This window comes from Rhipicephalus sanguineus, chromosome 4 (genome assembly GCF_013339695.2).
Source record: "Rhipicephalus sanguineus isolate Rsan-2018 chromosome 4, BIME_Rsan_1.4, whole genome shotgun sequence".
Lineage (NCBI taxonomy): Eukaryota > Metazoa > Arthropoda > Arachnida > Ixodida > Ixodidae > Rhipicephalus > Rhipicephalus sanguineus.
The window spans coordinates 192,959,036-192,974,864 of NC_051179.1; the positions used below are offsets into that span (position 1 = coordinate 192,959,036).

The 15,829-nt window shown below is 45.9% G+C and overlaps 1 protein-coding gene across 1 annotated transcript in view; it reads right to left on the bottom strand.

The window, feature by feature from the left end:
- LOC119390988 (RNA polymerase II subunit A C-terminal domain phosphatase SSU72) overlaps positions 1-15,829 on the bottom strand; it is a 38,379-nt gene that overhangs the window by 13,983 nt on the left and 8,567 nt on the right. Inside the window, exons 3-4 of the mRNA XM_037658694.2 lie at positions 11,998-12,137; positions 758-876 (exon numbers count right to left, since the gene is read on the bottom strand). Of these exons, the coding sequence (XP_037514622.1) occupies positions 758-876; positions 11,998-12,137 (259 nt within the window). The remainder of the gene's footprint in view (positions 1-757; positions 877-11,997; positions 12,138-15,829) is intronic.

The following is a 15,829-nucleotide window of genomic DNA, read 5'->3' on the forward strand; positions in this document are numbered from 1 at the left end:
GTAGTTCGAGTCCTCATTTTCCGGCCACAAGTTCGGCCAAATAAACAGTTTCCTCCTGCAACCGCTGACTGCTGTCTTTGTCGACGTCACGACCACGTGACAATATGCAGATTTGATGCAAACTGTCACCTTTTTTTTTGCCAGTACATGCATTTGCATTGAGGCAGAGTATTGCATTAAGGCAAAGTAATGCCTTGAAAATTGGCATCCACAAATTGGTTGGTGGTGTTTGCGAGGCATCCATGAAGACCCAGATTTTTTCTTGAGAAAGTAGACTAGCAACAATGTTAAGCACTACAGTGAAGGGTCACGACTATAACATGGAAACTTTCTGCAATATCTGAGCATGAACAAAGCTGTTGTATGTGCAAATTCTGTCCTAAACAGAAAAATTCCCGTCCCTGCGACACATTTTCAGCAACAAATAAAATAAGAAACTAGTGACTTGATGTTTTTAGCCTCTAAGGCCGATGATTGAACTTTTGCACACAGTGGAAGAAATCGAGAAACTTGCATGTTAATTGCTGACCTAAAACAGCAAGAAAATGCCTCATGATCCTGGTGTCTGTCACAACAGCCATTTCTATGCATGGCCGTAGCAGATGACAGTGAGGTCAGAGCACGTTTACCCGGGCACTTCGATGGGCTAGAAGGTCACTTGAATTCGAAAAATGGTGCATTCCTGACCTTCTGGAGAAGCAGCAGTGCTTTTTTAAAATGTATTGCACCTTCAATAATTAAGTGTGGGGTTACTCACCATCTGCGCCATCTCACAGATGAGGAATGCACCTATCGTGGCCTCCTCGTGGTTATCCTGGATGTCCAAGTTGATGATGTGCACAGGGGAGTTGTCACAAGGTAGCCGGTTGGACAACTCTGCGTTTCATGCAACACGTTACGAAATCGTCAGGGCTGCTTACCTCAACACAAATCAACATACAAATACACCCTAGTCGTTTAAGAAGGGCCCCAAGTCTGCCCCATACCTTCACTCAGTGAACCTGTCCCATAAAAATGCAAGGTTTCAATGATAATGGTGCGTCATGCAGGACCTCTGATGTTGCATTCCAAACACTGTTTAAGTTGCCCCTCTACACAAGGCACAAATTGCGAGAAGCATGTCATCGCTTTATTTTCATTTCTGCCTCCACTGCGAAGCTTGCGTTCTTTGGTCTCAAACTTCGCTCCCCCTAATGAAGAACCCTGCAGATGGCTACGCAATCCGTGACATTGCACTACAGCACAAACTAGACCTGCAAGTACGGCTTTTCAATAAAGAAAGAACTTTTCCAGTGGTGGAACAGACAACCGACTGCTTGTAGCATTTCTTGGAGCACAAAAAATGCAGATTTGCAACAGCCTTGCCAGCTTTGGGAGCAGGCAATTAGACCTTGCTTTATGCTGTTAAAGCCTATTGCGTATGCGCTCAAGCTGCCACCAAGCACTAACTGGACACTGCTCCTTGTCGTTTTTCTACCGGTGTCCCCAGAAGCATAGTGTCTGTGGAGTATGATAAGACACCAACTCTGCCACTGGGGCCTTGCTCATTTCCTTGCTCTCTCCCGCAGCTCCTCTTCATGCTTTTGTGCATGCTTTCTTCTTCCCAGCCATTTCCCATGGCACCATCTGTCGAGGCGCATAGAAATCATCCAACAACCTACTTTCGTGAGTGCATGCGCTGATGCATGCGCCTCTCCTGTCTTCTAAAGTTGTATCCGACTATAGAGGCCCCGTTCCTCGGTCGTCTCAATATGACAAAAAACACAATGTATATACAAATATAAATAACAAAAGACAAAATAAAAACATTGTACCACTTCTTCTCACATATGCGAAACATTTTCTGCGCGTCACTATGGAAGACAGATGAAAAATTATGCTGTACAAGAATGGAAGAGAAGAAGCACTCGTTTTCCATGCCTGGATGTCTCCGTAGTAACAAAGATTCTAAATCTTTGTGTAATATGTCTTGTTTACCATGTATGCTTATTCATTCTCTTGGCACTTGCGTAAAGCAACCAGACAGGAGACAAATGAAGTGTTTTGTTCCCGGTAGTAAATCTGCTTATGGCAAAGGAGAACTTTTGACTGTTCATGGCACCATCTGATCCACAGCTACTGAACCAGTGGCATAAAAAAATCCCTGCAAGTAAGTGACCCTTAAAGCCAAGGACAAAATTATGTGCTCAACACAATTTGAGAAGCCCCTCATTTTTGTTAGGTACCAATGCCCAACTAGACGTCAAGAAAGTGCCTCGTCTTGGAAAGGGAACCGTTGCTTCAATGTTCAAGGGAAGCCTGGCACAACTCAGTCATGCTAAATGCCAGGAAAAACCCCAACACACTGGTGAGAGGAGATCAATATGTCCACAAGTGCACACAGTGCCTTTCCTTGTAATGAAAATTCTCAGCTTTGCCTTCAAGATGATCCCTTCAGTAGGCCGCCTCGCAGGGATCTGTTAGGCAACATTTGAATGTGCCTTCCACGGAAGAATCTGCCACTGCTGCGAGCACTGCTTGAAACGACAACACAGATTCTTGGAGCTCATCCAGCACCCAGAAAGAGTCCAGCTTCCACCTCCATGAAGCTACCACAATGAATGGAAAATTTCAAAATCAAACAGTTGGGTGCTGCTCACAAAGCAACACATGAGCTTTTCCATACACCCTTCCATCTATATCAGCTCGGAATCAAACCTGCGACTTGTGTGCAGTACTTAACACAACAGCTATGTAGCCACCACTACATGTACGGGGAATGTTACAAATCAATAATATTGCCTATCATCATCATCATCATCATCAGCCTGTCTACGCCCACTGCAGGGCAAAGGCCTCTCCCATGTTCCGCCAATCAACTCGGTCCTGTGCTTTCTGCTGCTACATTACGCCTACAAACTTCTTAATCTCATCTACCCACCTAATTTTCTGTCTCCCCTCAGAAGTAAACCCTCAGGGTGCCCACACTGACTCCTTAGGTGTGTGGAGACACAAAAAATACACTGTCTACGATACTGATCAGTTCATGCAGTGCGAGAGACTTGTCGGCACATTGTGTTGGCACGCAATGCATCAATGAAAGAGAATGCAAGCTTAACAAACTAGAATAGTTCAGCGTGCCATTAAGAAGCCCAAGCTTGAGGTTTTGCGACGACAGCAAAGGTTCATTTACAAGAAAGCTTGGTCATCTCGCCAACGGCTGAGAGAGCTTCAAAAGGACCTGAAGGTGCACCAAGAAAGAATGAGCAACCTAAACAAGAAAAAACTGGAGCCGCTTCTGTGGTGAGTACCTGAAGCTCTTGTGGTGCAGAAGTGCATAAAAGGGCAGCGAATTGGGCGAGTTGGAAAATGCTCATGATGGTTAGCGCAAACAGAACATGGACGAAAAGAAAAAAAAAAACGACAACACAAGTGCTATCTAACAACTGCGCATTGCGTTTGCGCTAACCATCACGTGCATAAAACTGGACACGTGCATTTCTTCAAAAGGCCGCCGCTATTCAGACAAGTTTCTGACCACGTGTCTTTTGCAGGTCACTAGAAGTCCCGCTGCATAGAAGTTACTGAGGCGCAACAACCTCGTGCCCCTTCCCGCAGTGCTTACCATGAGGATGTCACGAGTAAGGAGATCGTGATCCGCAAACAAAAAATGTTGAGCTGGCATTGTCTTGTGTTGCTCCTGTCAAGGAAGGTTGGCTCGTTAGCTCTGCACTGGCAACAGGAGCCGCAGGTATTTGATTTCTGGAGGCTGTGAAGCTGGCATTCCAAGGCGTGACCATCAACCTCAACGACAATCGGGCGAGGCTCTTCGAAGGTGCTGCAGCTTCTCGCGACAGATCCGGGTACCAACCAGCAGCAGTCCGCCTTCTGAGGCTGACCGGCAGCATCACGCAAGGGAATACCTGGTGGGCCACACTGGCTATTTACAACAGGCATCTACCATTGCTAGGCCTAAGTCTGCAGGACTATCACCTCATTGGCAATGACGAATGGGATGCGACGCGAAGGCAAAAATCGACTCCACAGACTGCAACAAGGACGACGACGTTTTCGTGGGCGTTGAGACCAGCAGCCCTGGACGCAATGCACTCGAGGACCAGACTTGAGGCAACACAGATGGTGAACAAGTAAGAACGTTCTGCTGTAGGCGTGACTGCGAGGCTAACAATGCCGGACTGGGATTAGGGTAACAAGTCAGAGGATTTATTATCAGTTTAGCAGTTTGGTAGTTCAAATATAACGTGTATTTTTTATGTGTAGTGACATTCATAGGGTGCTGCGTGTTTTGTTTGATCTTTAGTGTGTGATTATATCACGTTTGTTGTGCCGCCCTGCGTCGTCTCATTTCATTTCCCAAGCACAAGCCCCCGAGATGGGTGACAGGAAATATGAGACTGGAGCATGGCTTCAACTGGAAGTTTTTTGAAGCCTTCAAGACAAAACTGTTCAACATGAAGGACATCCAAAGAATACTAGTATTTGATTAAATTCAGGTAAGCTCATCCTCGACTTTCCTTGCCTGAAAAGAACAAGAAGGTGCCCGATTGCTGTTAGTTGTAGCCGTATAAATCTGAGACATAATAACGTCAATGAAAGCACAGGAGAAGCTACTCGTAGTTTTTAACTGAGGAGTGAGATGCTAATAGGAATGGAGAAAGTGAGAACTTGCCACGGGCAGCGGCATAATATTAACAGCCAAATGTCTCTTCGTGCGTTTTTTTTTAGGAGTTTTTGTGTTGCATTAGTGGAAATGTGGTCACTGCGGAGCCAGTATAAAACCTGTCATCTCGGTATCAGCAATGCGGTGCCGTAAAACTTGGTCATAAACACTAAGCTACCGTGGCAGTTGAAAGGCAAGGAACGGGTGGGGGCAGTTAGCTGATCTGTATCTACTATGCGGCAAATGTGCCCACTGCGTGAACTACAAAGCATCACGGTTTCATTCAAAGGGTACCGACACAATATTTCGCGGCCAAGATGGCCTGCGGGATCGATTCCGGCGAACATGCGTATATCATCTGCAAAATACCAAAGCGAATATAGCTTGGAAGTTATTTTAAATGAATTTTGAAGTTTGCATGAGCGATCGACATCCTCGCTCTACTGACGCCCTCCAAGGGGACACCCTACTTCCCTTACGTGACCACGCTGCAACAAATTATGACGACGTCATAGCTGCCATGTTTTTTTGCCACGTTTGCTCCAGCAGCCTACTTCTCGGCGGCTGCTCGCGAACCGTGCAGAAGTGCGTCACAGTTCTGTGTGCCGACGTGATCGAGCACTGCACCCGCTAGGTGGTGATAGTTGCACCCAGAGGCTTGTCGTTTTTGAAACCGAAACTGACACTGGTCGGTAATGAGGAGCCTGTAATTAATTATCTGTCGTGCGCTGCAGCAAACGATGTGCCGTGTTATGACTAACAGGCTCCCAGCAACACACTGCAGCAAAAAAACGCGAGGCCAAAATTTTTGTGTCAGTACCCCTTTAATAATCAAACAGAAAGCCTATAACTTATGCTTCGTACAAGCACAATTATTTATTTTATGTGACACACGAAGTATGCCTTCCAGGTGCGGCAAGGTAAACACGAGGACATTCTACCGTATTGGTCAAGTGCAACACGACAACACCAGTGAACCTCTGCTGGCAGACAGCTACACACAGCCTGTCGTTGCATCCACAGGGCTAACCAAACGAGGGTTCTTTGTGACTCATACTGCAGAAAAAAATCATGAGATGCTTTGAATGGCTATAGCAAGGCCAAGCATTAGCTGGTAACACTGCCAAATAAGAAGAAAGAAATACCAGGAATGTAAAATAGGAAGCAGTATGCTACAGGACGAGATAGACTAAACTCTGGCCCAAAGCTTCCTATGAGGCACCTGCTAGCCTCAGAGATCCTGTCTGGGCAACAAAGGAGTTGTTTTTCCTGCACCAGTCTTGCTAACCTGTGTTGGATATACGAATGAAAAACAACGTGAGCCTCTTCACTACCGAAAAAGAGATGCAGTTTTGCAAAATTTTACTGCAATTAGTTAGATAAGTGCACGCAAAGAAAAAAAAATTGTGACAGAAATGTTATTTTCAAAGGGTAAAAATGGGCATCCACGTTGCAAACGTGGTAAAAACACGCCCAATAAATGCGAATTCTGACTTTCAGTGCATTAAATAACTTTTTAGATGATCCCCCAAGACTAACAGCCTAACTTTTGTTCACAGTACTTCACACAGAAAAAGTATTATTAGCGAAGTGGTTAGGCCTAACCTGCTGCATAAGCTGCTCGCCATTGTGTGCAGTGGCGTAAATCATGGGGAGAGGGGGGGTGTCAGGGGGGTCCTGACCCGCCTTGTATTCAGGCTGGGGGGCGGACACCCCTTGCAAATGTCCCCCTTGAGATTTCCCTTTCAAAAAGCATATTTGAAATGCTTGACGGCTAAGTATAGCGCACTCTCCTTAAAATCAACTCTGAAATCTGAAGTCTTTCCAATAAGTAGAAACAAAGTACAAGAGTGAAAGCTGTCTCTGGTTTCAAAAGGCGCTGTACAGGTCGTGCTTTCTGAAATGCTACGGGTGGCTTCTGACGTGCCGCAGAGGTTTATTATTCCGGCCTTTGAAACGCAAAGTAAAGAATCCCCAATCATCTACCGTTATTTATTCATGTCGACGATTTATGGAAGAGATTGAGAATGAAGTATGAATGCGATTGCTCGAGTATAATGGTGTGATTAAAAAAAAAACACTGGTGAATATAAACACACTTTACAAGAAAGATTCCAGGGGTAAATCTTGGAAGGCTAGCAGCATACACGATTAGAGATGAACTTAAGAAAAGTGTTCCTTCAGGCATTATAACAAAAAAAAAAGTGCCAGCATTTTCATTTCACAGTTTAACCCAAATGACATATTAGCTACTGACTTTAGAAACTATTGGCTGCCCAGGCCCGGGCTCTTTTTGTTTTAAATTTAATTGAAAACATTATTTTAATTTTTATATAATTAAAATAAAAGGCATATTTATGAAAAACAAAATGGCTGCCATGGCATAAGGCGTGTGTCCCCCTTTCAGATTTTTCTGGATTTACACCACTGATTGTGTGCACTTTTGTTTGCACACCAGCTGGTACAGGCGACTTGTGCTGCTCACTCGCGCAGTGTGGCTACAGGGCACTCTGTGCAACCAAGCACGAATTTTCCACAACACTGAGCTGTTTGCTGAGGTGTAATTTCCTTAGGAAGTCATGCCCAAGAATGTAGGGACAGGAAGCGATTAGGTTAGAGCGCAGATTTTTTATTTCGATCACCAAATTTCTCAGAATGAAAAGTAACATCGACAAAGTTAAAAAAGTTACGACGTATCAAACTTACAACTGCATAAGTCAGAAGTGAAAGGCCACTTCACCACTTTGTAAACTGCAGCTAATAATACGTCGAAAAATGCATAAAAATTATGCATTGTAAACCGCTGTGTGCTTCGCAAACTCTGCAACAATTCTGTGTGCAGAGTAAATTTTCAGAGATATTGACTCTGTTCGCTGTTTACAGAAATACATCTGGCTTCGGCGCAGAGCTGCAGGTACGTGGACTTGAGAATTTTGGTTCTTTTTGTGAATTATTGCACGAATGTGCAGCCTTGAAGAAAGCTTTTCTTGTGCTGATGAGAACCAATATGAAACATAGCATGGGGGCAGGGACCCTCGTCAGGCTCGCAAGCCTTTAGTCCTCGCCACCCTCTTTATTGATCAAGAAAATCAACATTGAATTGAATAACATGGGTACACGAATGAAAGAAGTAATTGTACTTTCACACAGCGCTTGAGTTTCAACAGCAAAATTTAATTTAGGTACCAGACCATGGAACAACTGTGAAACAACCATGTTTGTCTTTCTTTCCATCTCTCTCTGTACTCGTTCTCATGGTTATTACGGGCCACGCCGTATCTGTGCGACATGCCCGTTCACGATGATGATAGTTTTTGGGCAAGGTTTTACGCCAAGCTAGAACAGCATCGCTCTTAAAAGTCTTGAAGGCTCGCAGTGGGCTAATATGATGGAATGATTCCATTGACCTTTAGAGCTTCAACAACAGAAATCAAAGGTCACATGGTCACCAGTGAACCCAAGCCAGACGGAGGAAATGAGGGCCAAATATGCCGCTCAAGTTTTCAGCAGTGCAGATGGCTTGAAATACTTGCAAAAAGTGCAGGGGTTTCCAGAGTGTGATGGCACCATCCACCGCACAAGGCTGATAAATGACATGTTTGATGCCTTAAACAGAAAGCTTGAACCGACAAGATTTAGTCGCCCCACACAAAGCACGCCTTTTCTGTGCAACTGGACTGGACGAAGATGTCCAAACTGCAGGTGGCCAATGCAGCCATTATTTCTTGCTGAAATTAGCGGAACTGCGGAAATTCTGAGGCTAGTCGGGCATTTTGGTGCAGCTTGACTGTAGTAAGAGTGCTAAAAAACAGGACGAAGAAAGGACACAAACCACGGCGCTCACTAAGAACCAAATGTGTCTTGTTCTTTCAGTTTGCATGTACAGTAGAACCCTGCTGATACGTTTTTGAAGGGACCGTAGGAAATAAACGTAAGAGACTGGAAACATAAGAGCCGAAAAACAGAAAAAACTACAAAAATATTTAGTGGTACAGAATTTTATTTCAATGCTTACGAGCAGCACGAAAATTGGCGCGCTCAGCCGCGATCTAGTTGATGGATAGAAACGCGGAGCTGGGGTTGGCCTCATCCACATAAATGTAATCAACGTATGTGATTTTTTTACACCAACAGCTCTAGGCATGAAAGAACTAAGCACACACAATCACGACCAGCGCGGCGAGTCCGACCGCGAACCGCGCGCACTACCATGCGAGCTCCAACCAGCTCGAACTCCTCCTGTCCTCCGACAAATAACGATGATGATGAGTCTACGCCAACGCGATGGCAGAAGTGAATGCCAATCTCGAAGGCCTTGCTTTCGCAAGCAATTACGTCATAGACGCCATGTTTGTGCAATACAAATCTCAAAGGCTATGCTTTTGTCAATAGTAAATGCCAATCTCGAAGGCCTTGCTTTCGCGAGCAATTACGTCATAGACGCCATCTTTGCAATACGAATCTCGAAGGCCATGCTTTTGTTTGCATCAATTGAAATATCCTGTTGCTTGTGCCTCTCATGCGGCTAATATTACGGTCAAACCAGGCCAAGCTGCGTGAAAATGCACCATGGCCGCTCTCTTCGGCAGTCACTTGGTCGGCTCCGGGTGCGCTTCGCGACGTATCATACGGGAAAAGTCCGACAGTTACGATGTAACCGCAGGGTTCCCAATACATTGTATCCTATGGGAGCTATGCCGGGACCGGCAGAAAACGACGTAACAGCCGGGAAAACGCAGCAGTGAGGAACGTAACAGCGGGGTTCTACTGTATATACTCCGCCACAATCTCAAGGAAACAGAAAAGCGAGAAAACAAAGAAAAAGATGATTAGCCTGTGCAGAGGCCAAAAAATCCTTAATCGGACAGAAACGTTAACTCCTTCGGAAGGAGGGAGATCGAGGGGAGGCTGACACATGCCTCTCCGCCGTTATAGATATGATACGCTTCAGAAATGACATGCGCCCGTTCATCAAGGTACTTTGAGAGGAGTATCGAATCTTTAAAAGATGGCTGGTAACCACATTCATTACAGTGAAAAGACAGTTGACTATCTCTGGCTTGTTTACGGACGTAGTTCGCATGCTTGCGCATGCGGTCATTAGCGCACCGCCCCGTTGGTCAAACGGGGCGGTGCGCTAATATCGAATCTTTTAAAGATTCGATACTCCTCTCAAAGTACCTTGATGAATGGGCGCATGTCATTTCTGAAGCGTACCATATGTATAACGGCGGAGAGGCATGTGTCAGCCTCCCCTCGATCTCCCTCCTTCCGAAGGAGTTAACGTTTCTGTCCGATTAAGGATTTTTTGGCCTCTGCACAGGCTAATCATCTTTTTCTTTGTTTTCTCGCTTTTCTGTTTCCTTGAGATTGTGGCGGAGTATATACATACGAACTGGAAGAACAGGACACATTTGGTTGTTAGTCAGCGCCGTGGTTTGTGTCCTTTCTTTGTCCCGTTTTTTAGCGCTGTTTTCTACAGTCAATCATGAACCAACCAGCCCATGCGTACCTTATTGGTGCAGCTTGACGAAAAATAAGGAACTACATCCCATTGGCATAATTGGCACAGCTGTGGCAGCCTGTATAACAAAGTGATCCAACAAAGAAGCTGTGGGTCAACGGAGCTCTTGTACAAACTGAGCACTCCGACGGTGCACACGCTGCCGCAACAACAGCACATTATTTTTTTACAGCGAAAGCTGTTATGAGATCATTTCACCGGCCGTTTTTGGCGCCGTAATTGTCCGCCGCCGCCGGTGTCCGTAACCAGTATCGCTCGAAATAAGAAAAAAAAAACGAAATAAGAAAAAAATTCCAGGATGGAACGAGGTTCGAACCTGGGCCCTCTGCGTGGGAGCCCAGTATTCAACCTCTGAGCCATGCCGGTGCTTGATTCTGCTTTGCAAAAAGGTCCTATACAGGCTTCATGTTGGGAAAGGAACCACATTAGCATATGCAATATAGCGTGGTAGAAGAGTAAAATAAGCACCAAGCGTTGCACAACGCGAATTCTGTAACCACGCGTCACACAATGCGAATTGAGCAACGAGTAGGTTGTTGAATGCTTCCAACCCTTTACAAAGGGCTCTGCACTAATTCTTCATCGTCATCAGGCACAGCATCAACAAAGTGCGCATAATGCCTTACATGCGTTTAGCAGGTACCAACGCTCTCCGTAGAATGACGAAAAATGGCACAGTGCCTGCTGCCCTACTTCTCAAAAATTACAATGATTTATAGCGTAGTGGTGTCCTCGTAAGTGCACCTGTATTGGTTGCCAAGGAAGCCCATAAGCGCATGATCCATTTCCTCGGGGTCTCAGTAAAGTTCTTCGCCCCCCCCCCCCCCCCACCGTCTCTATCCCACGTCAACGTATGTTATACAGCATGACGGGAGAGGGAAATAGCGACCGGGCGTCACCCAATGCAAATTACATAACTGATGGGCCGTTTAAAGATTCCAACCCATTACAAAGGGCTGAGCCATAATTCTTCATCGTCATCAATCGTCGCGTCAACAAAGTGCACTTAATGCCTTACAGACGTGTAGCTGGTGCCTCGCTTCTCCGCAGAATGACGAATAATGGCTTAGTAGGTGCTTCCCAACTTCACAAAAATTGTGATTTATGGAGTAGTGGGTACCTTTCTAGTGTACTTGTATTGTAGCCTCAAAAGAGCTTAACGGGCTCTAGAAACGCCGCTCTTCCAGCTTTCGCTGTGACTGTGCTGCGGTTTCAGCGCAGGCCTGGCGTTTTTTTTCTTCATGCCGTTTTCCTACGCGGTCATCACACATGAGGAACATGGGAACTTTTGAGCTTTCGAACAATTGCAAGATGGCAGCACTTGACAATGAGAAAGGCAAGATGTAGCTCTGTGAACTTTGGTGTTTCAGTGTAATTTTGAGTTCCCAGTGCGCGCAATACAATTATTTTTTTAAATACCAGTGTAATATGAACGCAGAAAGATTTTCATAAGCCCCACGAAGGGGCAGACTAGCGTACGCTTTCCACGACTCATTTATCGGCTGTAACTGTGCGCTGTTGCAGGACAAGAAACAGAACTGCCCACTGTTCAGTTTTGAGAACATGCCAGCCACCATTCCGGAAGCAGCTGGCAGCAGAGAACCAATTAGATTGGCTCGTCACAGAAGATGGCTAGTCAACAGAAATCCATGGCTAAATGTGTTTGCACCCATAGTGCTGCTCCCTTATTGGCCTTTTTTTGTGGCCGCCCTTGCCTCGTTCCACTGCCTCACAACCCTGAGATTCTTGCCGGCGTCAAGGGGAAGCCTGCCAGGGTGGCACTGTGGGCCAAGAGCAGAGGCCGGTCACTCACCCTCGACAACCTGGTCGTAGACTCGCTCCTCCACCGTGAAGATGACGTCAAACTTGTCGTAGCAGCTCTGAAAGCGTTCTGGGGTGGGCTTTATCCGCCGGTTCCGATCCAGCATGTGTAAGATGCCGTTCTGCGTGTACCTGCACACGGTCAAGGAATCTGCACAGCCGCAGCTCACAACAACAGAGAGAGAGTGAACAAGCAGAGAGAAAATCCAACCATGCTTCTAATTCTGAATGTCGAAAGAACAGGTTGATAGAAAAACAGCAAGAAATAACAAGGTAATGCACATAGCAGCAATAAAAAATCGCACAATGGCAACAAATATGGCCAAACTATCTTGTATTTACAGCATGACCATCACTTTCAGGAAATGCCTCGGTTTGTACGGAAGTTGCCGTAGCGTTACGTAGTACCGATAACAGTGATAAGTGGATACTTCAAGGGTTTCGATACCAGTAGTACTAAAGTTGTTCAAATTGTTTGGATATTTTTAAGGCTGTTCCCAAATGATGTGCTCATGAATCATAATGTGCATTAACCATAAGCGTAGCAGCAAAGAGAGATGATGTGGTGGGCATTCCACAATATGGAGACAAGATGGACTGCCACTAAGAGGAAGCCAGCTCTATGCAGCCTATTCAAAATTCACACAGACTCAAGGGTGGCCAGCGAGAGAAATATTTCAGAGGGTATTGGTGCAGCATTACTGCGTTGCTCTGGATGTGCGGACGCATTTGTTTTGTTAATAATGACAATTTCTGGAGTTGTGCGTGCCAAAAGCGCAACATGATAATGAGGCAGATTGCACTGGAAGAAATGTAATCCAAAAGAACACTCTGCTGGGCTGGTCGGTCCATTCTGCACAGTAAGCCATAAAAATTACGGCCCTTTAGCGCAAACAAAAAATGAGGAAATGGGATAAGTTATTTGTCCGCATTAAAGGGCCATATATTTTATGGTGTACTGCGTGTAGTGGCAGGCTCGGGATAATAGTCCTCTAAATGGGAGAGGACATTCCCGCATGCATTTGGGAGACCGAGCGGTGTGGTTAGGAGGACGCAGTGAATAGAAACTGGCGCTTGGCACCTTGTGCTTTCCGCCCGCACGATTCCTCGTCGTCGTGCCACTGGCCTGTTGTGCGGGGTCGCCATTCGCTTCTCCGCTTGTTGTGTTAATGCAACAGGTGCCATAGCACAAAAGAAGCTGCTGTTCTCCGCAATGCAGTCAAATTTGCAAAAAACAGCCTTACATTGCTGCCGCTGTCTACAGCATCCTAAGAAGCACGGCGAGTAAGATTTTGAAAAACGTAGCCAACATTAGGGCTAGGTAGACTAAACGCTTCTGGCACCTGACAAGCACACACAGAAACGTATGAAAATTTGCACGCGCTATTTACATGAATACCCTATTTTTCGCCCATATCACCTGCCCCTGCATGTAGCCCCACATCCCCAACTACGAACTACAGGAAAATATAAACAAAAACCAGCGTATAGTAGTGAAGGCATCTTCCTTATGGTACATTCGGCTGGGCACCACTGCCCTTTGACTCAGATTGCAACAATGCAGTCTGCTCTTCATCCGAGCCAGAGCAATCTGAGACTGGAAGAGGATACACGTCACCGCATTTTCTCTTGCGAGGTGTGGGATTTGATCTCTGTTGCGCTCGCTCCGAGGTAAAAGTGAGAGTGCTGCACAGCACTTGGAGTTGCTGCTCTGAAAGAGCCAGCCCAAGGTAGTCAGACCACCCAAACACGATGCCAGAGCGCTAGAAAACGACTACAGTGAACTCCTGTTAAGACGAACTCGGTTAAGACGAATTCTCGCTTATACCGAACAACACGGGATCCTTTGTTTGGTTTCCCATAGACTCAATGCAAAAAAAATTTGCTTAAGACGAACCGCCCAACTGTACTCTTCTGTTAAGACGAACTTTCGCGATGATCAACAATGCTAGCGATTCTGTGAAACGAACACTGCAGTCTTGGTGGGGCATTGAAAAAAAAAAACACTTCCTGGAGCAAAGACGCGAAGCAAATCGCGACGCGCGAGATAAACGAAGAAGACCAAGCCGGTATCCCCTCTCACCAGCCTGTGGGTGGGGGAGGTGGGGGCTTTATCAGCAAAGAAAGCAACAAAAAGAGTGGGGGATTTATAACTTGGACCATTGCGTCCTTTTGTATTCCCCCCCCCCCCCCCCCCCCCCGTTCTTAGGCTTCCCAGCTGGAGTACAAAGGAGAACAGAACAACACAAGAGCTTGGGGCCCCTCCGCCGTGGGGTGCATTGTCATCGCGAGAGACTAAAAAGCCACCAAAACATGCCCGCGTTGCCAGACCACTTTTTGGTGCTGTCCTTAGGAAATTCCAAGTGAGATGTACCTAGCCTAGTCCCGTGGCTCTACGTGCATGCGAGACGTTGATTGTGCGATTTAACCATGGAAATGCAGGTGGCTTGATTTAATGGACGCACGAATTAAGGTGCATACTTGCTGCTTTCTTTGGGAAGGGCCACTTTTTGACTAAGGGGCACGCAGTTCACAAAGAGGGGGAATCAGTTTTGTTTCAGCTGAGATCACTGCGCAGGCATAGCCGCACAGTGCATTAGGTTTCATTTTTGTGTTAACCTTGCTGGCGTATCAAGCGCATTAGTTTACAAAGCTGGTTCTTTTTGGACGACGAAGTTTGAGACATGATCGGAACAGCTATAGCATGCTATATATTCATATGAGCTGCTGTTTGGGCCTTGTTTTGTGGTTCCAGAAAAGCCAGCTTTTCCCAGAAGGTGCCTTAGAAAAACGTTTAGCTCCAATATTCCGTGATAGACACCGAATAATCAATATTACTGCTTGTTTTAAACAAATGTTTGTGGCGATCGAGCCACCATGCGAACGGGCGTCACGCTGAAGCTGGCCTCCCTGCTTGGAGCACTGTATGTGTGTACTAGGAGGTGCAGCGATGCAGATTGCTTATTTTCTCATCAAATCAGTGGAACCGACCAATGTGTTACGAATGCGCATTGTTGGCTAACTGTATATACAGTAAAACTCGCATACATCGGAATCGAAGGGCATCGCTAAATAGTTCGATATACCCGTAATTAAAAATGCATAAAATGCCTGTCTGAAGCTTAAATATAGTTGGTACATGTCTTGATATATACAGTAGAACCCCGCTGATACGTTTTTGAAGGGACCGTAGGAAATAAACGTAAGAGACGGGAAACGTAAGAGCCGAAAAACAGGAAAAACGGCAAAATATTTAGTGGTACAGAATTTTATTTCAATTCTTACGAGCAGCACGAAAATTGGCGAACTCAGCCGCGATCTAGTCGATGGATAGAAACGCGGAGCTTAGGACGGCCTTATCCACAGAAATGTAATCAACGTATGTGATTTTTTTAACACCAACAGCTGTAGGCATGAAAGAACTAAGCACACGCAATCACGACCGGCGCGGCGAGTCCGACCGCGAACCGCACGCACGACCATGCGAGCTCCAACCAGCTCGAACTCCTCCCGTTCTCCGACAAATAACGATGATGATGAGTCTACGCCAACACGATGGCAGAAGTGAATGCCAATCTCGAAGGCCTTGCTTTCGCAAGCAATTACGTCATACACACCATGTTTGTGCAATGCAAATCCCAGAGGCTATGCTTTTGTCAATAGTAAATGCCAATCTCGAAGGCCTTGCTTTCGTGAGCAGTTACGTCATAGACGCCATCTTCGCAATTTGAATCTCGAAGGCCATGCTTTTGTTTGCATCAAATGAAAGATCCTGTTGCTTGCGCCTCTCATGCGGCTAATGTTACGGTCAAACGAGGCCAAGC